Here is a 26,611-nt window from a genome sequence, read left to right as displayed (position 1 = left end):
CAATAAAATGCATTTTGATACTTTGCATTAGCCTACATTTGATTAAAAACACTTTTCTTTAGTCTATTGGACTTAACATCATCTCCAATCTACACGATACCATTCAAAAGTTTGGGGTCAGTAAGATTTTTTTTTATAGTTTTATTCATCAAGCATGCTTTAAAGCAGCACTATGTAACTTTTTCTGTGTTCAAAATGTGCAAAATGTATATAATGAGCGAGTACATCATGAATTAATCTTCCAAACCGCGTTTTTGTCTTATTCCGAATCACTACAGTACACTTATAATAAGTACTTATATTTGGACTATTGTAGCCTGGTCGGGTCGTCTCCGCTGCGGAGTAACACATACCTGCGTGAATCGCCATTGACATAAACTTAGAGATGTAGCTCCGGTTAGAATGTTCTTCCGCGGGATGTGTGCAGTTCTGTTTATTAACCGCTAGAGCGCCAAAAGTTACATAGTGCTGCTTTAAATTGATCAAAAGTGACAGTAAAGACATTTATAATGCTACAAAACATTTCTGTTTCGAATGAATGCTGTTCTTTTGAACTTTCTATTCATCAAGGTCTCCTGAAAAATGGTTTACACTAAACTTGAGTTCAACTTTGATAATAATAGCAGCAAATCAGCATATTAGAATGATTTCTGAAGGATCATGTGACACTGAAGACTGGAGAAAATTCAGCTTTGCCATCACAAGAATCAATGACATTTGAAAGTATATTAAAATAGAAAGTTGTTTTCAATCATAATATTTCACAGTATTACTGTAGTTTGGTCAGCATGGATGAGCAATAAGAAACATGATGTATTGCATAAAAGCCAAACAGGGACATCAGTATCAAAAAAAGCTTCAGACACCCACATATACCTGGAAAAATCCACACGTGCATGTTGTGTAAGGACTGTAATTATCATTCCTGCTGTGTCTTCGGAGGTGGGAGGGACTCAAGGAAGGAGGGTCTGGGGGGGGCTCAAATCTGAGGATAAAACAGGGGCTGCCTTTCGTCTCCTCTACGCAGCCGACTTTGCCTTCTGAACTGCATACAGAGAGAGAACCTACACTTCTACAGCCATGACTGTCGTTTTGAAGATGCTGTGCGTTCTGCTCTGTGCAGTGTTCACTTCTGCTGATGTCATGCCCATGACTGACTTCGACCTGGAAAAGGTACAAACTAAAATATACAGGCATTTACCTTGTAGTTTTACTGTAAAACACTAAAGCATCTGTGTGTTATCAGTGAGTTTTAGGGATATTCTCAGGTTAGGTTTTCTCTTCTTTATTGCCATTAATGGTAATGTTCCTGTGGTAGAGCATTGCGTTAGCAGCGCAAAAGGCCGTGGGTTCGATTCCCAGGGAACACATACTGGTAAAAAAAAATGCATTATTTAATTAATGGTTACACGAAGAACCTTCCATGGAATATTTCCATTCTTCATAGTGGAAAAGGGTTCTTTAGATTATTACAATGTTCTTAGCAGTAAGAAAAAAATCTTTCTTTTAAGAAGTGAAGGCTCTTTAGAGAACCAAAAAGGTGTTTCTTTGGCGTCACTGTAAAAAAAACATTTTGAAATCTTTATTTTTAAGAGCCTTGGTCTAAAATAGTTATATTCTTTGCAGATGGGAGGAAAGTGGTATTTCATTGGCTTTGCTACAAATGCAAAATGGTTTGTCAGTCACAAGGCTGACATGAAGATGGGAACTGCCATGCTGGTGCCTACCGAGGACGGAGACCTTGATCTCAGTTACACTAATCTGAAGTACTTCTGTATTTACAAATATTTCCTATACACATAACAGTTTTTTAGAATCTCTTTATTCCAAATTATACATTTTCAGTATGTGTAAAAAATAAAATTTACCCTAAACGTCTTAATAATAATAATTTGAGGGTGAGTTTTACAACAAACAGACCAAAAGCCAAACGACCACATTCAAGAAATACACAAACATACTAGTGTCTAAATTCAAAGAAATTTAGATTAACCAGCCATTCAGCCTGATTTAATGTCTGCACACTCTGGTTAAACCTCAGGATCTCTTGTGAGTTGAGTACTATTTGGAATATGATTTTTATTGGAAATACCAAGAAACCATGTCCTACATTAAATTCATAATAGCTGATATTAGTAAATTAATGCACCAATGTTGTGGATTCATTTTGTTCAGAGAACCAAAATAAAAGATGGGTTTCCCAAAAGCCTATATCTGGTCTGAAACAGCAATTTTTCCCCCCTAAAATTAAAACAAATTTTTAGCAGCTATGGCATTTTTCAGTTCACTTTAATTAGACATTCTGTTCATCTGAAGCTAGTCGATAAAGCATTAGCACCGTCGTTTAATGACAACGGACGTCTTCAAGGCTAATCCCAAAACGTTTGTACTTGTAAACGCATGTGCACAAACACGCAACAATCACCAAAGCTGTTCAAACATGTTTTGTGTAACATGCAATAAAGGAGTCATAATTCAAATTTATAACCAGACGCATGTATGTCATCCACCCTTGATGGATTGGTATGCAAGTTTACCTATTTTCGTATTAATCCAAAGCTGGTCAGCTGATCAAGAATGGTTAATTAAACTTAAAAAAAAAAGTGTCTTCAGAACATTGCAACTGGACACATTAGATGGTTGTTTTTCTCTCCATTTTCTTGCACTTTCAGCCTGTCTGTATTATCAGTATCCGAAAAAGCCTTTAGTTGGCTTTCCAACGGCCCTGAAGACCACAGCTACATCAGAACAGCACTTTTCCTAATGGGTTTCTGATTGCAAAGGTCACATGGTAGGCATTAGGTCTTTATGATGCCGCATTATGTGCTGATTCTTCTCCGACGGTCTGCGGAAGCCTTTCGAGCAGAAGTCACATCGGTGAGGATAGTCTTTGGTGTGAATGGAGATCACGTGCCTCTTGAAACCAGACGCGTCGCCCGTGCTGTAGTCGCAATATGTGTGATTTTTTTTCTCCCTGTAAATGTGTCAAACATGTTTCATGAACGATATGCAGATTCCTGTAAACAAATTTTTATAAAGAATGCTTTTTAATTGTTGTCTCTGGTGGTTTTGTTTACTGCTGTTAAGATTAAAATTGGTTTACAAATGACAAAAGTTGGTGCGATTTATTCAGATTATCCATTTGCGTTTCATCATCAAAAAATATAATAAATAAAATAAAAAACATTTTGGACACAAAATACTGTTTATTACTTCTGTATTTACAAATATTTCCTATACACATAACAGTTTTTTAGAATCTCTTTATTCCAAATTATACATTTTCAGTATGTGTAAAAAATAAAATTTACCCTAAACGTCTTAATAATAATAATTTGAGGGTGAGTTTTACAACAAACAGACCAAAAGCCAAACGACCACATTCAAGAAATACACAAACATACTAGTGTCTAAATTCAAAGAAATTTAGATTAACCAGCCATTCAGCCTGATTTAATGTCTGCACACTCTGGTTAAACCTCAGGATCTCTTGTGAGTTGAGTACTATTTGGAATATGATTTTTATTGGAAATACCAAGAAACCATGTCCTACATTAAATTCATAATAGCCGATATTAGTAAATTAATGCACCAATGTTGTGGATTCATTTTGTTCAGAGAACCAAAATAAAAGATGGGTTTCCCAAAAGCCTATATCTGGTCTGAAACAGCAATTTTTCCCCCCTAAAATTAAAACAAATTTTTAGCAGCTATGGCATTTTTCAGTTCACTTTAATTAGACATTCTGTTCATCTGAAGCTAGTCGATAAAGCATTAGCACCGTCGTTTAATGACAACGGACGTCTTCAAGGCTAATCCCAAAACGTTTGTACTTGTAAACGCATGTGCACAAACACGCAACAATCACCAAAGCTGTTCAAACATGTTTTGTGTAACATGCAATAAAGGAGTCATAATTCAAATTTATAACCAGACGCATGTATGTCATCCACCCTTGATGGATTGGTATGCAAGTTTACCTATTTTCGTATTAATCCAAAGCTGGTCAGCTGATCAAGAATGGTTAATTAAACTTTTTTTAAAAAGTGTCTTCAGAACATTGCAACTGGACACATTAGATGGTTGTTTTTCTCTCCATTTTCTTGCACTTTCAGCCTGTCTGTATTATCAGTATCCGAAAAAGCGGATACTGCGGCCATAAAAGCGGCCATTAGTTGGCTTTCCAACGGCCCTGAAGACCACAGCTACATCAGAACAGCACTTTTCCTAATGGGTTTCTGATTGCAAAGGTCACATGGTAGGCATTAGGTCTTTATGATGCCGCATTATGTGCTGATTCTTCTCCGACGGTCTGCGGAAGCCTTTCGAGCAGAAGTCACATCGGTGAGGATAGTCTTTGGTGTGAATGGAGATCACGTGCCTCTTGAAACCAGACGCGTCGCCCGTGCTGTAGTCGCAATACTGGCATTGGTACACCCGGCGCTCCCGGTGGCCCTTGGACAAACTGGCACCGCCCAAAATTTTCTTACCTCCATGAGCACCGAGTCCAAACGTCTTCTTAAGACCCCTTTTGTCAGGAAATGCCTGCTGCTCCTTGGTGTGCGCTGACAAAATATGCCGATGCGTCGCCCGTGCTGTAGTCGCAATACTGGCATTGGTACACCCGGCGCTCCCGGTGGCCCTTGGACAAACTGGCACCGCCCAAAATTTTCTTACCTCCATGAGCACTGAGTCCAAACGTCTTCTTAAGACCCCTTTTGTCAGGAAATGCCTGCTGCTCCTTGGTGTGCGCTGACAAAATATGCCGACTGAGAACAAATGGATCAGCGATTTTGAAGTTGCAATGCCTGCACTGGTGTAACTTCTTCACCTTATGAGAAGCAGAGTGCTTTTTGAGCTCGGATGGCCGGTGGAAGCCTTTTCCACAGACTTCACATTTATGTGGATAGTCTTTGGTGTGAACTGAAATGATGTGGCGCTTCAGGTCACTGGAATTGGAGCTTTTATGGTCACAGTGGGTGCACTGGTGTGTTTTGGCCTCCTCGTGTGTCAGTCCATGTTGTAACAGCTCGTCAGGTTCGGCAAATGTCTGGAAACAGCGGTCACACTTGTAGGGCATTTCTTTGCTATGCTTGGTCTTAATGTGTGTCTTTAAGTTGGATGAGTCGGCTGATTTGTAGTCACAGTAAAGGCAGGAGTACGGTTTTTCGCCGGTGTGGGTTCTCATGTGTTTCTTCAGCTCTGAAGGATGCCGGAAACCCTTCCCACACTCCACGCAGATATGTGGGAAATTCTTGCTGTGAACGGCGAGAAGGTGTCGGTTTAGAAGTCCTTGTTCTGCCGTCTCGTATTCACAGAACTTGCATTTGTGCATTTTGGTGGTGGGTGGCGGGATCTGAAGCTTGGATTCTCGGTGGTGGTGCTGCAGATGGTGGGAGAACAGCGCCGCCTTCTGGTGAAACTCTTTTCCGCAGACTTCACACTCAAATGGGGCTTTACTGCTGAGGGTGTGGATCTCCATGTGGTTGTGGAGACTGGCTTTTTTGTTAGTGGTGAAATCACAGTCCGTGCACTGGTATTTCTTTCGGTTTACGACATCCTGATGGTGATTCTTGGTGTGGCGCTTGAGGAAACCACGCGACTTGAACTTCTTCCCACATAGCATACAAGGGTACACTGTAAGAGGCTGGCCGTAGGGTCCAATGATGATTGCTAAAGTTGAAAAAGTAAACCAAAATGATTATAATATATGCTATAGTTGAAACATTTGGGGCTCTGTAAGATTCTTTTAATACTTTTAAAATAAGGCCCAATCTCATTTCTACTCCTTACCCCTGCACTTACCCCACCCCTCTGTTTCGCGCATTCACGTGAAGGGGTAGAGGTGTCTTGATTCTCTTTTGGTTGGAGGGGTAGGGGTAGGGGAAAGGGCCAGACATCCCTTCAAACGAAGATTTTTTTGGGACCACACTTCAAACGAAGGGGTATGAGAATGATCTTAGCACCGGCTACACCGGCAACATGGCTGCCTGAGCGAACACCATAAATGTAAGCATTTATGGCATTAAAAAAAGATTTTTGATGAAAAGTAATCATTTATTTTATGTTAAATTCAATCTGGTGTTAATATTTAAGGTCATGTTATTCAAAGAAATGTTTGCAAATAAAAATAAAAATACACACACACACAGGTGTATACACATACATATATATATATATATATATATATACACATATACATATATAGCTGAAGTTTACTAACGTTAAACCATTAACTGACTGCACGATAGTCCCACGACACATTTATTTTTTTTCATGTCTGGTCAGGGCTGTAACCAACATAGACATTGATGGGGGCTAGTCCCCCCAATAATTAGAAATCGATAAACTTTTTTTCTCAAATACGGCCATTTTGAGAGAGAGAGATGAAAAAGTTGCGAGTGTGATTATGTGCGTCTTTCTCTACAATGACTGAGTTTACTTCAAAAACAGGTGTATACACATATACATATATATAGCTGAAGTTTACTAACGTTAAACCATTAACTGACTGCACGATAGTCCCACGACACATTTATTTTTTTTCATGTCTGGTCAGGGCTGTAACCAACATAGACATTGATGGGGGCTAGTCCCCCCAATAATTAGAAATCGATAAACTTTTTTTCTCAAATACGGCCATTTTGAGAGAGAGAGATGAAAAAGTTGCGAGTGTGATTATGTGCGTCTTTCTCTACAATGACTGAGTTTACTTCAAAAACAGTGATTTTATCCTCTCGTTGTTGGAAAATATAATGTAGCGATTCAATATTGAAACTATTTTATTAATAAAAGTTGCGGGGCAGCGTTGACAAGTTTCTTTGCTCCTGATGTTTGTGTGTGAGCTGCACGATCTCCGATATATATACATGTGTCTCAATATAAGCAGAGCATTACAGTCTGCATGAAATTAAAATGTACAATATTTATTTTGCTAGCGCACATTGTTAGTCTTAAGGTGAACAATTAATGCATGCAAGTTAATCCACTGAAAATGTTTGTTTTGGTAATCTTTAATCAAAATCTGATTATTTGCTTCTGCTCTGGAATGGCAGTTTGATGGCTTGAGCAGAATATGCTTAACCATGCCCCTCCGACAATTAGTTTGCTGCGAGTGAGAGATGAGAGGAGCGCAAAAATAAAACCCCGCCCTCTATTCAATATTCAGTTTCAGTTGGAAATACGTCATCATACTGAAATAAAGACGGCAACTTCCGGTTCACGCGGACTTATAGAACGGTAATTTAACGGCTCTAATGCACACCAGTATTCAGACAGACCATGGAAGCTAGATGACGTATGATGACATGTAATGGTGTAGTAGTGGTGTCCCATTTCTTAGGGCAATATTTTCACCCCTACCCCTTGCCACTCTGTTTCAAGGGACAAGGGGAAGGGGTTTAAAATAGAATTGGGATTGGGCCTAAGTCTCTTCTACTCACCGAAGCTGCATTTATTTAATCAAAAATACAGTAAAAACAGTAATATTACGAAATTATCACAAATTAAGCATAACTGTATTCTATTTTAAAATGTAATTTATTATGATAGCAAAGCTGAATTTTCAGCAGCCAGTTCAAAACAACATTTATTTTAAATACAAATCTTTTGCAACAATGTACTGTAACTGTATGTATTAAAAGTTATTAAAAATATTAAAAATTAAATTAATTTCTTTAATAAAAAAACGTACTGACCTTTTGAATGGTAATAATATTTAATGAAATAAAATGTTTTAATGTTTAAAATATATACATTTAAAATGTTACATAAAATGTGATATAATTAAATCCAAAAAAAGTGTAACAAACACTGATAACTAAAATGAAGAAGAGATGTACCTGTCTGTACGTGACGAAGTTCAGAGCGTTTCTTGCTCTTGTTCTTGCTTCGCTGACGACCGAGTCTTTCGATCATATCAGACTCATCAACGTGCAGTAAAGCACTTGCTGCTCCATTCCTGTTCTCACAGCTTTCACTCTCCTCCCCACCTGACAGACATTACACCATATTTAAAGGTTATAATGAGAAGCTATCTTGTACTGCAAATTAAAGAGATATGTGGATTACAAAGTGTTCGATTAATAAACTACAACTCATCTCAGTGACGAATTTGGTTGTTGGCATAAAGACTCTAAGTCTATTAGGAAGCCTGTCAATTTATCAGTTAAAATAAATTATCATCAAATTACTCAAATTAATTAAAAAAGATTGCATTCCTTATTAGCTTATGTACAAATAATTTAGGAGACACAATTTAGGAGAATAATAGGACACATGCATATTTCTTTATAATTAACTGCACAAATGATTGATTGTGGAAAAAACTGCACAATGCAACTTTTGAATATAACCAAAAAAAATGTGTATGTGTTTGACTAACTGTAAGCAGCTGCCCAAGCCACAGGCATGAAGTCTTTGCTGAGCGATGTATTGTCAATTGTCCGCTGAACATTTCCGGGGTCCTCACCCCCCACCACCACTTCCATGTAGACCTCATCTGTGATTTTAACCACATCTGTTTGAGGAAAAACCCATAGTATCATTTGGAGAAAACACTTTCACAACAAACCGACAGTAACGGGACTCACTGATGTCATCCTGGTTTTGACTAGATTCACCCATTGACATGTACACCATCTTTTCTCTTATCGGCATTCCAGAGGGATCCACCAGCTCCACGGTTTCATCTACATCAAGCTCAGTGTCTTCTATGTCAACAGTGCCTCCTGTAAATTATCCATAAATCTATAAACACCAAATATATACAGTGCCCTCCACTAATATTGGCACCCCTGTTAAATATGAGCAAAGGTGGCTGTGAAAATAAATCTGTACTTTTATCCCTGTTTGTACTAAACACATCTTAAAGGGTTAGTTCACCCAAAAATGAAAATTAGGTTGCGTTTTACTCACCCCTGAGATGAATCCAGTCGGAGTTATATTAAAAATTGTCTTTGATCTTTCAAGCTCTATCATTGCAGTCAGCAGGTGTTGCATTGCTTCAGTCCAAAAGAAGTTAAATAAAAAGCGCCCATCCATAAAAAAAAATTTAAAAAGTGTCTCGCATGGCTCACATGGGTGAACAAAGGCCTCCTGTAGCGAATCGATGCGTTTTTGTAAGAAAAATATCCATATTCAAAACGTAATAAATCACTTGATAGCTTGCGCTCACTGTTGTACACGGAAGCTGTTCCGGGGGAATGACATATGAGGTCGGTTTTCCGCGTGCGTCACTTCTGAACGGCGCACACGCAAAGCCGACCTCATACGTCATACTCCCGGAGCTGCTTCCTTGTACAACTGTTGGCGCAAGCTAGATTAAAGTGATTATTACGTTTTGAATATGGATATTTTTCTTACAAAAACACATCGATTCGTTACAGGAGGCCTTTGTTCATCCCCCGGTGCCGTGTGAGACACTTTTTTTTAATGCATGGGCGCTTTTTATTTAACTTCTTTTGGATTGAAGCAATGCAACACCCGCTGACTGCAATGATAGAGCTTGAAAGATCAAAGACAATTTTTTATATAACTCCGACTGGATTCGTCTGAAAGAAGGAAGTCATATACACCTAGGATGCCTCAGGCGTGAGTAAAACGCAGCCTAATTTTCATTTTTGGGTGAACTAACCCTTTAAGTGTTTACTGTTAAAAAGTTATTTTTTTGTTTCATCTGACCATAGAAGTCAATGCCATGTGAAGTTCCAGTCGTGCCTGACAACTGAATATGCTAGAGTTTGTTTTTGGATGAGCCAGGATTTTTTTTCTTGAAACCCATTTGAACAACATGTGGTGATGTAGGGGCTGTTTGATATATTTATTTAGGCTTTCTGACCCCAAGATTCAACTAATCTCTGCAATTCTCCAAACCTTGGAGAGTCTTTGGCCACTCAAACTCTCCTCCTCACCATGCATTAGGACGATATAGACATGTCCTCTTCCAGGCAGATTTGTAACATCTTTAGTTCATTGAAACTTCTTAATTATTGCCCTGATGGTGGAAATGGGGATTTTCTATACTTTAGCTGTTTTCTTACAGCCACTTTCTATTTTGTGAAGCTCAACAATCTTGTTCAGTACATCAGAACTATATTCTTTGGTTTTACTCCTTGTGATGGATGATTAAGGGAATTTGGCCTTTGTGTTCCTCATATTTATAATTCTGTGGAACAGGAAGTCATGGCTGGAGAATTTCATGCTCCTAGTCACCCTGGTGAGCTAAAAAATGTAAATAGGAATAGGAATATACTTCAGAGATATTTTACTCATAAGAATATCTAGGGGTGCCAATAATTGTGGCCAACATGCATTGGAGAAAAAAAATTTATTTCATCATGAGATTTTCCCCTCACTTTCAATTGTTTTACTTCAATGAAAGGTTAGAATTTTTGTGAATTTTTTCAATGAAAGCTCAAAAAGATCAAGATGCAGATTTATTTTCACAGCCGCCTTTGTTCATATTTACCAAGGGTGCTAATATTAGTGGAGGGCACTGTATACACACTAAAATAAAATGTGTTTGAAAAACTCTTTAATGAAGTTCAGCATCGTGCTGCAGACTTAAGAAAGTTCAAACATACCCAAGTCTTCCTCCTCTGGGTGAGCCTTGATGATGTACACTTTGATGACCTCTTGACCCTCATCATCCTTCTCCGCATCCTCTGGGTCTTCTAAAGTGCCCTCAATAGTAACTTTAGCATCCTCATCAGAAACCACCTTTCCAGCCTCATCCACTGAAATAAAATCAAGACAAACAGATGGTGACAAACAAGCAACATCCATGTTCTTGCATACTGCATCATTAAATGGTGCAAAGAACGTTTACCACGTTCAACACAAAGTGGAAGCTTTAAACAGCAGCAACAGTAATATAATAAAAAGCAATTGTGTTTAATAAATCATTAATTTTAGCAATAACAGTAGTCTGCTACAGGATGTATAAAAAATAAAAAAGGTGATTGCAACATTTTATCTTACAATTCAGACTTTTTTTTTTGCAACTCTGTATGTAAATGTAAGTTTATATCTTGCAATTTTTTGTTTTGTTTTGTTTATGCCATGAATATTCTGATAATTATTACCAATAACTGATAAATATTGATATTAAAATTCTATACTACTTTATCTAAACAAATTAAATCTAAAAACATTAACAACTACAATCAGTTACTTTTAGTGATACACGATAAATCACAATATTATAATATAATGTATGGTGTGGAAATGTGCTAAAGTTTAGATTTAACAGTGTTATTAAATTACTCGTTTTTAAAAATTAACTTCAAGTGAGCTTTAGATGATGGCAAATATCATCTAAATGTAAAACTAGAGCAAATAAGCATGCACAGTTATATAGTTAATATTAATGAAATGAATATCTAATGTATAACATAAATGATTATACCATTAAATGAATATCTGAATAAATAATAATAAATAAATAAAAGGGCAATAACTGATATGGTACCAATATATTCTGCATCTCAAATAATAATAATAATAATGATCAGAAAAAAAATTCTTTCAACAATACAGTAATTTGGGCGTCATTTTTAAGGACAAAAAAAGATCTATTGTCTATAGTGTTGCGATGCATGAAGCACAGAGGTCACTTCCGAACTAAGCAGCTTTCTGTTGGTCAACACAGCAAATTCATTGGATAAACTTGAACCTGTTGTGAAATTTATGAGAGGAAATCTTTTGCCATCATTTGGCTTCCTTTGAAATGACTGGATTTCACTTACAAAAAAGTGCCGAACATCAGTGCATGTAGCTGCGCCTTAAACATAGACTGTTTACTACACAGAAACGTTCTGAATGAGTCATTAATATCCACAGATCCTTTCCAACAAATGCTCTATTCTGATTGGCTGAAGCCACTCACAAGAGATCATGAGGTAGTCTCCACAGGTGTCAGGATCCTCCTGTACCTGAGCGTCAGTCACCACATCAACCTGCAGTCCTTCCTCCTCCAGAGCCACATCATCGGGTGACATCACACAGGTCTCCACAGCAATGGTGCCAAGCTCTTCGTCTTCATCCGTGCATGGCACGTACTCCGCCACCACATCCTCGATAGCTTCCTGGATGACCAGCTCCTCATGGGCGAGGCTGTGCACCGCGATCTTCTCATCCACCACGTCGGACACCAGAACCGACTCCTGCAGTTCTACCACCACCTCGTCTTCTTCTCCATCACCCCCTTTTCATGTAGAAGAAACCATAAAGTTCACACATAAATATCTTTACACTCATAAAACAACCATATGAGAGGCTTCATCAAGTCGTTGTTTGTTTACCTGTCCCATGGAATATGATCTTGGGCTCATGGGAATGAAGAGAGAGAGCCGTCACATCTTCATCCATAGCTTCCGCCGGTCATCTGCATAATATAAGACCTACAGGAACAACATGGAAAAGGAAATAAAACCATCAACACAATACGAACATGAAAGTCTAATTCGAGTAAGATTCACAGCATAAAATCAGCATTATATAATACTTTGTCAGAATTGTCTTGCAATAGGTTTAAACAATACATGTTAGGATATTAAAAAGATAACTATAAAACTGATAGTTCCGGTCCTTGATTCTGATTGGTTGAGCCAAGCTCGAACTTCGAAGCTGTTGTAAATTACTCTAAACAAACATACACCTTTGTTTACATTTGTGTGTTGCTCGGCAACCACTTTGTTGGAACCACAACCTTTTCTGAGGAACTACATTGTTTGGCGGAAGAATAATGTTTTTATTTTATTTTGTGAAACAAACACAAAATTAATTTTTTGATATAAATTCACTGTAAATCACGGCTTCACAGGGCTTATTGCTTTACTAAAACATCTGAAAAAAAGTGATAAAATACCAGGTTAAATATTAGTATTTAGTTCCTTCCCATCACTAAAGCAATTTATTCCAGTTTATTCAATTGATTCTGGTTATGCAGAACATTTTTATATCCCAATCACATATATGTCTTGATCTATTGCATAAAATAATAAATATAATTAGAATAAATATAAGTAGAATGATAAATCATTTAGTTTAAATTTAACAACATGGTTAAATGTAAGCTTTAGCATATCTCAAAATTAATATCTGTCCTTCATAATATTGTGATGCTGAAATTCACAAGTAATTTAGTTAGTAGTGTTTTTTAGTGCTATCAATTGATTAATCACATCCAAAATAAGATTGATTACATAATGTGCTTGAACTGTGTATATTTTGTATAAATACACACACATGTATATATTTAAGAAAAATATATTGTTTATATATTAAATATATTTAGATATAAATTGTATTAATATAAATATATACATGTAAATATGTTCAAAATATATACCGTGTGTGTGTATTTATATATACATAATTAATACACAGTACACACACACATATTATGTTAACAAAAATTATTTTTTATCTTTTATTTTGGATGCGATTAATCGTTTGACAGCACTAGTTTTATTTTATTTTGACAAAATTGTGTAGAATGTTAATAATGATCAATGTTTATATCAGTTACAGGCCATAACATGAACATAATTATAGTATGTAACTTTATATTGCATAAAAAAATATTTAAAATGGAATTTAATTTTTTTTAAATAATCAAATTATTAATACATCTAAGTACCTGATCACGACCAGTGAATATTTCTGAAAGTCTAGTACACCCCTAGGTAGAAATACTTTAAATTACAACACAAGCAGATTTATTTCCAAGCTACTGAGCTACAAAAATAACTATACAATAGGAATGACCTGATTATACTTTTAGTACAGCAGCTGTAAGGCAAACAGGCTTCCATGAATCCCATAATCTGATACTGTAATGCAGTGTTGACGCTTCTGTGACAGTCAGAATGCCCCGCCCACTGATATAAATAACCAGACACGCCCCCTTTCGCGATCATCGCCATTTTGAATAAATACAAATAATACATAAAATCTAAAAAATATATACTTAAGTGTCCGCACAATGACTCTTAATATGACCTGCAACACAGTTATAGTTTGCGTAATGCATCTGAACATGAAGTCAATGTGTAGTAGCTTATGAATCGATCATGCGCGTCTCGAGAGTCTCGTCTCCGCGGCCTACTTTAGGCCTCTGAAGGCCGCGGCTCGCTGCTAACAAAGGCCTACGCGCCACTGCAACGACGTTAATCTCTCAAACAGATAAACACGTATGTCACGCACACTCCAAGATATCGCATCAGATGCTAATCTAACAAATATGAACGTTCATATTCTGTTAAACACAGCGGCCTACCTTTTTGTGTTTTTTTTGTTTCCAAGGCCGTGCGGGTTTCCGTCTCCCACCCCCAGACTCGGGCAGAGCGCAGACGGGGCTCTTGTGTGAGCAGGGCGGGCCGCCGCGGAGCGCGGAGGGGAGGGGCCGAGTCTGATGCGCTCCGCGGCGCTGCAGCCTCCAGCTCCGCCGGAGATTACGCCGCCTTCAGAGGCGCACGTCACTGCCTCGGAGCCGCAGGAAAATGCGGAAGGAGTCTCAGACAGGTGGCCGCAGTCCGGCTCTTCTGGCAGGCCCGCCGACTGTATTTTCTCTGCGCGTTGGCGATTTTAAAACTAGGCCGTATTGAGTAAAACCAAACGAATGATTTTGCTTTTGTTTAGCGCTTCGGAAGTCGCGTGTGAGGGAGTATTTGTGGGCTTTATTTTGTGGTGGCGTCAAAGGCGTATGATGCGGAATGATTAGCGAGCTCGGGATATTAGCCAGTTATGGATTTATGCATTGAAAATGGTTTAATGACCATAAAGGCTTATTAGGACAATTGTTTTGGTTGAAAATATTTGCAGAGTAGCACATTTACACAGTTTAGCGCGTATACGGTTACTGACCTAATGGTTTGACGTTTTTATTCTTGTCTTTTTTTATCAAGACGCTTGAACATATGTCAGTTTGATCTAATATTAGGTACAGGCCAGCATATTTTATAAACATAACTATTAACATACATTAAAAACCAAGCAAATATACATAATATACAAAAATAATGTAAATTAAAAATAATAACACGACAGCATATAAGAAATATGACGATAATATTAATACTTGAATTTAATACTCAAGACTTAGCTAAGCAATGTGGTTGGGTAGAGATAAGATCGAGTTTAATGTTCTCCTCACACCATTAAATACTGTAACTGAGGTTATTAATACAAGGTATAATGCAACCAAACCGTTAGGACACAACTGCTGCTCATTCAAAAGCCTCAAAAACATTTTACTACATGCTTATAGATTACCTTCCTCATACTTTTAATATACAACTATTTGTTCAGGATATTTTAAGTTTAATCAAAGGTGTAGAAACCAATCTGTTGTGGACCCGTACCCCCCCCACTTATAAATAATCATTACTTATTGACTCAATGTGTCACCCCACACTCTCAAATGGCTTTGGGTGCTATTAATAACCCCGCAGGCCATACTGCAATAAGATCTTTGGAGCATTTTTACAACTACATTGCTCTTATTCTTGAGAATAAGGTTTTAAAAGTAGTTTAATAGTAATTATAGTGGTTGAAATTAAGCACCATTTTCAGAAAACAAAGCACACAAACAGTTTGATCCAAAAGGTTTTTATTAGTCATCACTGAAAGATGTTGACAATATCTTTGTCAAGCCAAGGAATATTGTTTTCATTGCATTTCTCATATAAATGACACCAATCCTTCCACAGAGGATGGTGAACATCTTAAAATACAGGGCCAGTGCGTTCCTATCAAAAAGAGCCTTTCCCTCCACTCTGCGCTGACAACGAAACGCGCTGGCCTGTGCACGAGTGTGTGTGAAAATGATTTAATTATGTCCGGCAGAGAGACAGTGCGAGCCATTGAAAGAATGTGGTAACTCCTCAATCATCGTCGACTGTGGGTGTGATGGTCACCCCTCTCCTGATCTGACCCCATCCAATCAAACTAGTGAAGAGAAACAAGTCAATGACTGTACAAACTGCATTCATGGAGTGAAAAATATATAAAACAAGTTTCTGATCTAATTGTGCATGATTCATTGATGCATATTATTGCACAGAACAAACAGCTGAACAAAAATGTGCTCACCGCCAATGTTTCTCCACTCTGCGACTCAAGGCGATCTTCTCCCCCACCTCTGTGCACACAGGGTTAGTGAGCACAATCTTGGCCAAATCAGCTTTCACTGCACTCACACGACCTCCTGTCGACAGCGAGCCAATGTTTACCATCAGCACCTCATTCTTCGACAGCTTCTGAACCTGTTGGCCAAATAAGTATAAAAATCAAAAACTGTTATATTATTCAAAATGACAAAAATACAGTGAAATCAGAAAGCTTATTAATTAGTGCGGTCAAATCAATTAATTGTGATGAATTATATTCAAAATAAAAGTTTGTGTTTACGTAATATGTGACCCTGGCAACAAACCCAGTCATAAGGGTCAATTTTTTTAAACTGAGATTTATACATCATCTGAAATTTTTGTAATCACATTTAAAGTTGTCCAAATGAAGTTCTTAGCAATGCACATTACTAATAAAAAAATACCTTTTTTATATATTTACTGTAGAAAATTTACAAAATATCTTCATGGAACATGATCTTTACTTAACATCCTAATGATTTTTGGCATAAAAGAAAAATGGATAATTTTGACCCATACAATGTATTGTTGGCTATCGCTACAAATATACCCATTGTAAAAAATTGGAAGGAATATTAGGCTGGTTTGGCTATTGCTACCGGAATGGTGAGTCCATTAAATCTCATTCAGTCATCAATCTCATGTTTCCAGTTGATTTTCTCAACATGTAGGAGTATACATTTCCATGGTAACAAGTGCTGGTAATTGTTGGTTTCTGATAAACCATAAACAATTAGTATAAAACAATCACATACATAATCAAAGAAACAAGCAATGGTGAACTTGCATAAATTAATCACTCAATTCCACACAGGCCATGTTTGCATGGAGACACGGCTACTCACACACAACCACATTGGGCCTGTTTACACCTGGTCATTTCATGTGTTTTTGCTGATCGGATATCTATCTAATTTGTTAAAACGTTTCCATTTACACTTGGCCACATAAATGTGTCGTCGCAAAACGGATATAAATCCGATCTTCAATTCCCACGCTATATTTTAATTTAACTGAGTTCTTGTCAACTAAATCAAAAGATAAGCGCTGCATTTGATTAATTATCAGCTCATTTCAAGATCAAAGACCGCAATAGTAGAGCGCGCGGCATCAGCACTGAAAAGATAAGTTTGTCATACTACTTTTAATGAAGATGATTGCGTGTTGGCCGTCTGCGTATTACTTTGTTTCATTCGCGGCAGTTTGCGCGTCGGCTTGCTGAAGAGATACTCAGCTACTCGTCTGCAGCGATCCGGGTTGCATTAGCGCAGTCATATAATGTCATATAGCCTATAACACGCTCTCACACGTTTATTATCTTAACATTTTGGGAGGAGTAAAATTTACATATGTGGGTTCAACAACCAGATGCATTTACACTTGTCCAGTTTCGTCTGGAATGCGGCCCAGGCCACCTCCTGAAGTGGTTTGAGCATCGGATTTATATCCGTCTCGAATGCGTTTCGGAGGGCATTTACACCTGGTCTTTTCACGATCAGATAGCTATCTGACCAGATCAGAAAAAAGGTGACCAGGTGTAAACAGGCTTATTGAGACTGAGGCTTAAATAGTAAGAGGCCACAGGTGTTCTTATCAGGACGCAGAATTTTCTACAGCCGCTTTGTTAACATTTGCATACAAGAAAATTCATAATACCAATTCATTTTACAACAGACTATACAATTTACATGTTTCATTCACAAAAACTACAGCCATTTGTGTGTTTAATTAGGGTTGGAGCAAAACTCTGCAGGACACCGGCCCTCCAGGACAGAGTTTGGACAGCCCTGCACTAGACAAATGGGATCCATCCAATACTGCCCCAACAGGATACTAGATAAACACAAAGCTTCAACAAAACCGTTGCAGATGACAATACAGGCCATAACAGAACTCCTGGAAAAGGTGGAGGCCATGGTACAGGCAGGGTTGTAGAAGGAAATAGAAATGTCAACTGCTCTAATAGAATCCCAGAGGTAAAACAAGGCTCCAACAGCACGACTAAGATTAAGTTGATCACAAACTGGTGATGAACTGGAACAGAGCAAACAGGACTGAACAAAGCGCCATGGGCAGCATAGCAAATAGAGAGAGTTCAAAGGGCCAAGCAGCGGAAACAGAGGACAGAACCTTGATTAATTTCCCTCTTGTGAAAGACACTGAGCCATCTGTACCAGCAGATACATGCAAAGGCTGAGCCAACTTCTCTAATATAATGGGAACGGAGACAATGTGCAAGTGCTGAGCCGGCTTCTCTGCACCAACAGGGATGGAGACAATGTGCAAGTGCTGAGCCGGCTTCTCTGCACCAACAGGGATGGAGACAATGTGCAAAGGCTGAGCAGGCTTAGGAGTCTGAGAGAAAAGACATACATCAACTTGCCATAACTTCTTCAAATCCTTGTGCAACTGATCCATGGAGAGGGAAGCTTGGAAGAAACACGGTGTTATAAAATTAGTCTTCTCACCCAAAGAAGTAGGTCCCTGCAGTGTCCACCCTACGCGAGTATGCAAAGCAGCTGGACTTCCAGGAGGACCGAAACGTACTCGCTCTTTGGAACAAAGAAGGTGAGAATGATCAGCTCCCACTAGTAACATAGGTTTAACCTTCTGAAACTCCACCAGAGGGAGGCCTCTTAGATGTTGATAGCGTCGCTAGAGGATCTGCACTGGGGAAGTCTGTTCAGGCAAATCAAGCATTTGAGCAGTAAAGGCTCCTCGTATTTGGTATTTACTCTGCTTATGGAAAGCTGGCGAAATTGAAAAGGAAACAGTAGCACCATCAATTTTCTCTGTGCCTTGCCGAATGGTTCGAAGGACCAATGATTCTGCCGCCCCATGAAGACCTAAACTCTCTGCAGCCGAAGACATAAACATGGTTCTTTCTGAACCATCATCTAATATGGCATATGTCTCCAGAGTCTTTCCTTGGTGGTTCAAAATTACCTTCACGATTTTCAGAAGAACAGCATTAAGACAACTTGGTCTGCTCAAATAAAATATTTCAGAATCAGGTTTGTGTGCATTCACTTCATGCAGTATTCCTAAGTGCCGATTCTGACACACTGGACATTTTCTTTGCAGGTCACAGTTGAAGGATCTATGGGCCCAGCCACATCTCCAACAACGGTTATTTGTCAGCAGTCCATTTCCGTTTGGCTACTGTATCAAAGCTCTGGAATTCAGGACAATGACTAAGATGGTGATCAGTACTGCAACAGTATGCACAAAATGGTTTACGGCCCTCATTCCTTTCCTGTGATCTGATAATTTCACTGTTAGTAGTTTAAATTTTCTTTCTCTTAGTGGGTAGGTTCACTTCTGGACTCACCCCATGCAGCTGTTTGAAACTGAAACGTGGTAGGCCTCCCTTCTCTTGTCTGAAACTTCACACCTTTAGATTGTTCAAACACCTGGATATCTAAATTCTGACATTCTGATTTCTCTTCCAATCAAACAGAGAAATTAACCAAGTCATAGGGCTCATCTGGTCGAGTGGATTTAGCATATCTTGCAAAACTGGTGACCTGCTGTGCTGGTAGCTTACTAAGCAATTGATGAACATGTGATGCACAGGATAACTCTTTTGATCTTTCATGATCCCAGGACTGAAGCATGCCAACAAGAACTTAAACCTGTACAGCAAATTTACCAAACCCAACAGGATCTCCTGAATGTACAGCAGGCAAATTCTTAATAGCAGCAATCTCTCGAAGCACCAACTGATGGGGTTGACCATACCTTTTCTGAAAAGCCTTCAATGCAGTAGTATAAGGCTGGGAATGATGGGCATAAGCCAAGGCTAAATGTCGGGCTGCATCAAACTTCAAATGATCCAGAAGAATATGATACTTGTATTGCTCAGTTTCTTCTGGGGGCAACATGGCAAACTCATGGGGGTCATCACTCTTTAAATATGGAAATGAAAGTCTTTCAATAAGGGCTGACCTGGAGGGCTGTAAAGCAGGCATCACTGTGTGGGGCACAGTCACTGCTGCTGGAATAGACATATGCTGACCAGGTATTATCATTTGTATTCCAGTTGGAGAAAGTGCACATGTTTGATTCATATCTCTTTGCTGCTCTTGAGGTGCTGAAGCAGTGATATCTCTGGAGGTCAAAGGATTCGGGATAGACATAATGGAAGGATTAGCTTAATAGGGAAATCCAACTGATAGATCTCTAGGAGGCAATGTTGCAACTCTTGAAGGATCACAATTAAGTGGAGCATGTTGGCCATAAGATGGATATAATACTGGATAAGGAAAATCATACAGGTATGGAGGCCTTAATCCTCCGCTTGGAAAGAAAATGGCCAACTTGGAGGCATCCATAGAAGACCGGGCATACAAAATGCATTTCCCTGCATTTGATCAGATGGAAAAAGGCTTTGATCCCTTTCTACTTGTTGATCACTGGAATAAAAACCTGTATTCATTTGATAATGCCTGACTGAAGATAGCCATGGAGGACCATTATGTTGCTGAGTCAAGTCTGCACCCATTACATTAGGATCCGCAACAGATTGTGACCTGAGCTTATCTGAGGGACGAAAGGAAGGTCTAACAGGGAAACATGGATTAGAAGGCTGCAAATGTTGTGTCTCTAATAGCCCTGTAGTAGTAGGTGCAGAAGAAATAGGCATTGAAGAGACAGGCAGCACATCCTGAGATGGAGGCAGAGTAATTTGTCCACTAAACTTTGGTGACCAATCGTTTCGCTAGATAAGACCCTTCTTCTGCATTGCAACTGCATTTTGGAAGTTCAAACTCGTGGGCACCATAGAAGTCCATTATATGGAGATAATTCCTGAAATGTTTTCCTCAAAAAACTATTTCTTTACAACTGAAGAAATAAAGACATGAACATCTTGGATGACAAGGGGGTCAGTACATTATCTGTACATTTTTGTTCTGGAAGTGAACTACACCTTTTAGAGTGGACTACATGAAACAAAACTAATTTCGATGTGAGGAATTGCCTAAAATAAAAAAATGTCATCATTCATAAGAATGTTGAAAAACAAACAGAGTTAATACATAATACTACTATAAAATCTTTACCTTGGCTGCCTTCTTGTCACCCTCAGTGCGCACACCAAGCAGCCTTCTTAAAAGGAAGTAGGAGATCTCAAGCTCTGTGAAAATCTCAGGAAGAGCCCCCACAGCGCCGAGGACCTGGCCCACCATACGATCTGCTCTGCACAGTGTAGGGTCAATCTTGGTGCCAACACCTGCAACAAAGAATGTGCGTAACAAACATTAAAATAATGTTACAATAACACACACAATTACAAGACTGCAGTAATGTGTAAGTCTGCATACCAATAAGGCCACCAGGAGCAGCATATTGGAGGTCATTGTGTTCGGCAAACAGGGAGACAATTTTGGAGAAGATAGGTTTGCACATTAGTTTCCCTTCATGGTCCTTAGAAACAATACCTGGTCTGACCTCAATCTCCTGTCCAACCTTGAACCAAAATAAACACAGAAGAACAGCATGAAAAGAGGAACAGAAATAGCAACAGCAAAGCAGAAGCCTGATAGTCTGACAATGAAAGTGCTTTAGGAATTGTGGGACGGGTGGAAAAATGCTAGGGATGGGCATTCCAAGCAAAAATAATATTCGATAATCACAGGGTATTATTCAAAAATCGCACCCCTTCCCCACATGCACGCACAAACACCCATAAACTGAGAGAGAGGGAGAGAGAGACGGGATTCACACTTTTAATCTGTGTGATAAACTGTTTAATTCAGAAGATAAACTACCTTAACTCAAGCCATATAATGATTGTAACGTGCTGAAACATATTAATATAATAAACACAATAAGGTTGTGACGGTGAGGAAATTTTGCCACTGGTTAATCGGCTTGTGACAACACCGATATTACCAGTATCACCGTGGGGGCAGGGGCATTCCCTCTTTTCCTTGGCTTTTAAATAGCTTGTAAAAGCAGCGTGCGCTTTTTATTTTCACTTTCAAATAGCAGCAATTCGGCGTAAAGCAATTGTTCATTTTTACTTTCCCTCTTTTCCTCGCTTTCCTTTAAATAGCTTCAAAGCGCCGTGCATTTTACGTTCACTTTAGAATTAGCGTCAATTCGGCGTCAATTGCTTGAATGCAACAACAAAATACAACGTCAAACTCACTTTAGCCTATATATAACAAAACGAAAAAATACACCATGCTATATGGCAGGCTATGCCTAATATAAAATAACAAATAACTTACATAAAGTTTAAATAACGTATTGGCCCGAATATAAGACGACCCTGATTATAAGACGACCCCCATTTTTCCAGATGTACCTTTTGGAAAAAGGCTTTTTAAAAGCCAAATCTTGTTTTTTCGCAGTAAAACACATTTTTGAACTGCTCATAAGGCTAGGACATTTCCATTAAAAAAAATGGAACCCCTAAAGGGAATAGATACGAGATGGGAGGAAAAATATACTTCAATATCTTCTGTCGCAATTATATCGTTGGGTAATTATACTGTATATAAACTGCAGGCATCAGGGAGCCATTATTAATATGCGGGGCATTTAAATCGCTTTTGAACCCGTGCTTGTTTTTTACTTTCACATTCGAGATTCGCGATCACACGTACGGAGCAGCACTCGGCAGTACTTACCACACATTTTTGCTCAGGATCTGCAAATCATTCGCCATAATCCTATCAGTCATTTCTCCTTACTCTGTTTTTGTTGTAACTAAGTAAAATGTTATGTACTGTAATGTAACAGGCTACCTGTTAGCAAGCAGCTAACCATGTCCCTTTAGTGGCACCATAGAAAGCGTTATTTGTTTTCCGCGCCTTTCTGAATACAGATTCAGCCACACCTCTAACCCAGTCGGGGGTGTTTGTGGTCCGCACAGAACTCTTACTTGACATCGTCCCAAGTTACTGTAACTTGCTGTTTTTAAGTGCGTTACTGGCAGCGCCACCCTCTGCTTACATGAACGCGTCACCACCAAGATTTTTTAAGACAATAATCACACAACCTATTCGATATTCTATCATTAAATCAACTAATCGAATATTCGAAAATCGTGACCCATCCCTAAAAAATGCTTGGCATATATTGGATCAAACAAGTCAAAAGTTACCTTCAGGACTCCTTTGAGGATACTTCCTCCAGCTACACCGCCTTTCAGATCATCTACTTCACAGCCAGGCTTATTGACATCAAATGACCTGATTACTGTGGAGAAAAAAGAAGAACATTGTCACTCATCTAAACTTTGACACGGAGCACAGTGAGTCCTCTTTAGTAATATTGAAGGTCTCTTACCAATAAGGCGAGGCTCAGAGGTGAAGTCGCGGACAGGCACGGGAATCTTATTTACAATGTACTCGCAGACAACCTCAATGTTGTACTTGAGCTGGGCTGAGATCGGGATGATTGGAGCTCCCTCTGCTACTGTGCCTGTAGGAAAACAAAGGCGAAACCTTATTATAATGGGACAGTTTTTCCATCAGTCTTTACAACTCATCCAGGGAATTTGAGGACACATAAAAGATTAACAAAATGTCCATGTTAAATGAATAGTTCGCCCAAAATTATCATTCTGTCATCATCTACTTATCCTCATGTAATAGATTTGAATAGACAGTATTTTGGAGTTTTTGTTGGATTTGTATGTTAGAGGTCCTGACAGACCTACTCACTTTGATTATATGGGAAAAAAAAAGAAAAATCAAATTTTTCAAAATTTCTAAAGTTCAACACAAAAAGTAAAGTCACACAAGTCAAGCAATATGAGAGTGAGTACATTTTTGATTTTGGATGAACTATCTGTTTCCAGTTTCAATTTCAGAGAAAGAAGTAATCACTAGATTGGTTTATCAAGTTTGTGGCAACAAAACTTTGAAAGATGTGTTTAGAATTAGATCAAATGCAGTAAAGACTTTCAGAATGTTACAGTAGATTTCTATTTCAAATAAATGCAATTTTTAACATTGACAATAATTAGAAGAAATGTTTCTTGATCACCAAAGGGGTCATGAACTGAAAAATCTAAATTCCCATGATCTTTTGATATTTAAGAGGTCCTGACATCCTGTAAGTTTCAGAACTCGAAACCTATATATAGTTTTTTTATAGTCTGCCAAAACAACAGGTTGTGGAATGTGCCACTTTATGACGTAATAGAGTGGCTAAACTGCATCTTCAGAAGAAGATGGCCATAGTGTTCACACGCTCAACAGATATGACTGTGATTGGCTACAATGATCATCGCTCTTCACCGAGCACTGCTCACACAGAAGCGATACGGGAGTGTTTGAAAGCCATGTCTATGAGCGGATCCCTAAAATATATGCACATAATATAAGCGAAACTACTTTGTTTGGCCTTCCATAAGAGGACGATATCCACTTCGTCATGCCTGGAGCTTATCCGTGCTGGTCGCTGAGGAAATACATCAACTTCGCGCTGTGGATCGCCAAATAAAAATAGTCATTAGTGGCAGCCCTAGTTTGAGACTTTAGTCTTTGCAACTTTAGGGATCTTATCTATTCAACAGCTTGTAACACTCCAAAGAGAAAGGAAAACTTGAAATCACACCATAAGACCCCTTTAAGAATTCACTCAACAGTGCTCAAATTTTTGCAGGAAATGGACGTTTTTAAAATTTCAGTAACGACTTCAGTAAGACCTCTGTCCTTTGTTAACTTCATTTTACCCCGGATTCGTTTACAAACAAGGCACAATTCAATGTAGGATTTTGAGTATTTACTGAGTATATGCGTTTTTAACCTTTAGGCTGCCAAACTGTTAGCCAATCATACTAGTGGCCATTTACTTCCGAGTCTACAATCTTATAGCCGCCTAATACATCTTAATTATGATGTTTTTTGATGTAAAAATCTTGATAACATTATAAGTGGACCTCAGAGAACAGTACAAAATAAGAAACAAAGGCAGTTTACAACCCCTTTGAAAAAAAAACAAACCAACACAAACATTTGAACAGTAGCATATATGTACACTTCTCCCAAATTCATATCGGCAATGATACTCCTGTAACACTCTGGCCGTGGACAACCTGGATCATCCAATTTATACACCTAAATAAGGGATTCAATACAAAACATATAAACTTTAAGCAAAAGACACAAACATTAATCAAAATTAATACTTCACATTTATTCAAGAGAAATAACTTGTAACAGCCTCACTTAGAGGAAAAGAAAATTCCTAAAAAGGGAAGCTGTAATTTGCTGTTGCAAGCTTAAATTGAATCAAATAATTGCTATTGTTAGCTTCTGATTCAGAGTGTAGCTTGCAATAATTATTTTAGAGAGATTAGTGAATGACGCAATTACCTTAGCATTAGCATAACCCAACTTGATTGTAATGTTTCTCTCCAGCTCATTTTTGAATCTGACAGTGTGAACTCCAGAGATAGCTTTCACCACAGTTGATTTTCCATGGGCTACATGACCAATAGTTCCTAGAGACAAATATATAGGTAATTAATTTCATGTGACATTTGTTTAAAGGCAAAGCAGCACAAAACAGTAAAAGGAAATCTCACCTATGTTTATTGTGGCTTGTCTGCTGATGATCTCTTGGGACAGAGGAGTTAGTTTACTCACATCCTATAAGGCAAAACAGATTTGTTAATGCTAATTATCAAGAAAAGGAAGTATGGCAAGCTGTTTCATGTGTAACTTTAAAGTCTGCATGAAATCAAAATGGACTTTATTTACTTTACTAGCGCACATTGCTAGTCTTGATGTGAACAATTAAACCGTGCAAGTTAAACCGCTGAAAAAAATTGTTTGTCTTGGTAATCTTTAATCAAAATCTGAACATTTACTTCCGCTTTGGAATTGCATTCCTTCTCTGATGACGTCAGTTTGACGGCTTGGGTAGAATATCCTTAAACACACCCCTCCAACCGTTAGGTTGCTATGAGTAATAGATGAATGGAGGAACGCAAAAATCAAACCACACCCTCTATTCAATATTCCGTTTCAGCTGGAAATACGGCACTTCACTGAAATAAAGTCAGCAGCAACTTCCGGTTCACGCAGACTTTAAGAAAAAGATATCAACATCAAAAACATCAGTAGTGACAAGCATCAAAACATATGAATCAATCCGTTCATGAGTGACAACTACCAGAAAAAAATCCTTCACATTTCTTTGTAACAGCCTCTCTTAGGGAAAAACTAGTTTTCCCCCTAAAAAAGAGAAGCTGCACTTTGCTGTTGCAAGCTTAAATTGAATCAAATAATTGCTATTACCAGCTTTTGATTCAGAGTGTAGCTTGCAATAATTGTTCACTTACTTTCAAGTAATTAAAGGGGTCATATGATGCGATTTAAATTTTTCCTTTCTCTTTGGAGTGTTACAAGCTCTTGGTGCATAAAGAAGATCTGTAAAGTTGCAAAGACTAAAGTCTCAAATCCAAAGAGATATTCTTTATAAAAGTTAAGAGT

The 26,611-nt window shown here is 38.3% G+C and overlaps 3 protein-coding genes across 5 annotated transcripts in view; 1 reads left to right on the top strand and 2 right to left on the bottom strand.

Moving 5' to 3' along the window:
- The first annotated feature begins 1,004 nt into the window (after positions 1-1,004).
- On the top strand, positions 1,005-2,764 carry LOC107595145 (lipocalin-like). The gene is made up of 3 exons (XM_016285483.1): positions 1,005-1,173; positions 1,627-1,774; positions 2,673-2,764. The coding sequence occupies exons 1-3, from the start codon at positions 1,081-1,083 to the stop codon at positions 2,762-2,764; spliced, it is 333 nt and encodes a 110-aa protein (XP_016140969.1). The 5' UTR covers positions 1,005-1,080.
- Positions 2,765-3,018: 254 nt separating this feature from the next.
- Positions 3,019-14,728, bottom strand: LOC107595119 (zinc finger X-chromosomal protein-like). Of its 3 annotated transcripts, none has more exons than XM_016285433.1 (9): positions 14,282-14,728; positions 12,303-12,401; positions 11,888-12,205; positions 10,584-10,736; positions 8,592-8,729; positions 8,384-8,500; positions 7,842-7,991; positions 4,714-5,673; positions 3,019-4,526 (listed from the first exon to the last, which is right to left on the bottom strand). In XM_016285433.1, exons 2-9 carry the CDS (start codon positions 12,367-12,369, stop codon positions 4,252-4,254), a joined length of 2,178 nt encoding a protein of 725 aa, XP_016140919.1. In that variant the 5' UTR covers positions 12,370-12,401; positions 14,282-14,728; the 3' UTR covers positions 3,019-4,251. The 3 variants fall into 3 exon arrangements, with proteins under 3 accessions (XP_016140919.1, XP_016140917.1, XP_016140918.1); XM_016285431.1 differs by having other exon boundaries at positions 8,384-8,518; positions 14,282-14,726; XM_016285432.1 differs by having other exon boundaries at positions 3,019-4,554; positions 4,742-5,673; positions 8,384-8,518; positions 14,282-14,726.
- An 868-nt stretch (positions 14,729-15,596) lies between these two features.
- LOC107595144 (eukaryotic translation initiation factor 2 subunit 3-like) overlaps positions 15,597-26,611 on the bottom strand; it is a 12,238-nt gene continuing 1,223 nt past the window's right edge. The window contains exons 3-11 of the mRNA XM_016285482.1: positions 25,702-25,765; positions 25,490-25,617; positions 25,183-25,231; positions 23,454-23,588; positions 23,269-23,363; positions 21,479-21,623; positions 21,218-21,387; positions 16,096-16,268; positions 15,597-15,951 (exon numbers count right to left, since the gene is read on the bottom strand). Coding sequence (XP_016140968.1) covers positions 15,888-15,951; positions 16,096-16,268; positions 21,218-21,387; positions 21,479-21,623; positions 23,269-23,363; positions 23,454-23,588; positions 25,183-25,231; positions 25,490-25,617; positions 25,702-25,765 — 1,023 coding nt within the window. The 3' untranslated portion in view covers positions 15,597-15,887. The remainder of the gene's footprint in view (positions 15,952-16,095; positions 16,269-21,217; positions 21,388-21,478; positions 21,624-23,268; positions 23,364-23,453; positions 23,589-25,182; positions 25,232-25,489; positions 25,618-25,701; positions 25,766-26,611) is intronic.

This window comes from Sinocyclocheilus grahami, unplaced genomic scaffold, assembly GCF_001515645.1.
Source record: "Sinocyclocheilus grahami isolate Dianchi unplaced genomic scaffold, SAMN03320097.WGS_v1.1 scaffold197.1, whole genome shotgun sequence".
NCBI classification, from domain to species: domain Eukaryota; kingdom Metazoa; phylum Chordata; class Actinopteri; order Cypriniformes; family Cyprinidae; genus Sinocyclocheilus; species Sinocyclocheilus grahami.
This window is presented reverse-complemented; position numbering and strand designations above follow the sequence as displayed.

Excerpts from the sequence above, each read along its gene's own strand:
- LOC107595145 (XM_016285483.1), top strand. The coding sequence starts at position 1,081 with ATGACTGTCGTTTTGAAGATGCTGTGCGTTCTGCTCTGTGCAGTGTTC. Across the intron at positions 1,174-1,626 it reads CTGACTTCGACCTGGAAAAG|ATGGGAGGAAAGTGGTATTT; the intron begins GTACAAACTAAA and ends TATTCTTTGCAG. Across the intron at positions 1,775-2,672 it reads CACTAATCTGAAGTACTTCT|CCTGTCTGTATTATCAGTAT; the intron begins GTATTTACAAAT and ends TTGCACTTTCAG.
- LOC107595119 (XM_016285431.1), bottom strand. The coding sequence starts at position 12,369 with ATGGATGAAGATGTGACGGCTCTCTCTCTTCATTCCCATGAGCCCAAG. Across the intron at positions 8,519-8,591 it reads TCAAAACCAGGATGACATCA|ATGTGGTTAAAATCACAGAT; the intron begins GTGAGTCCCGTT and ends TTCCTCAAACAG. Across the intron at positions 4,527-4,713 it reads GGCATTTCCTGACAAAAGGG|GTCTTAAGAAGACGTTTGGA; the intron begins GTCTTAAGAAGA and ends CTGACAAAAGGG.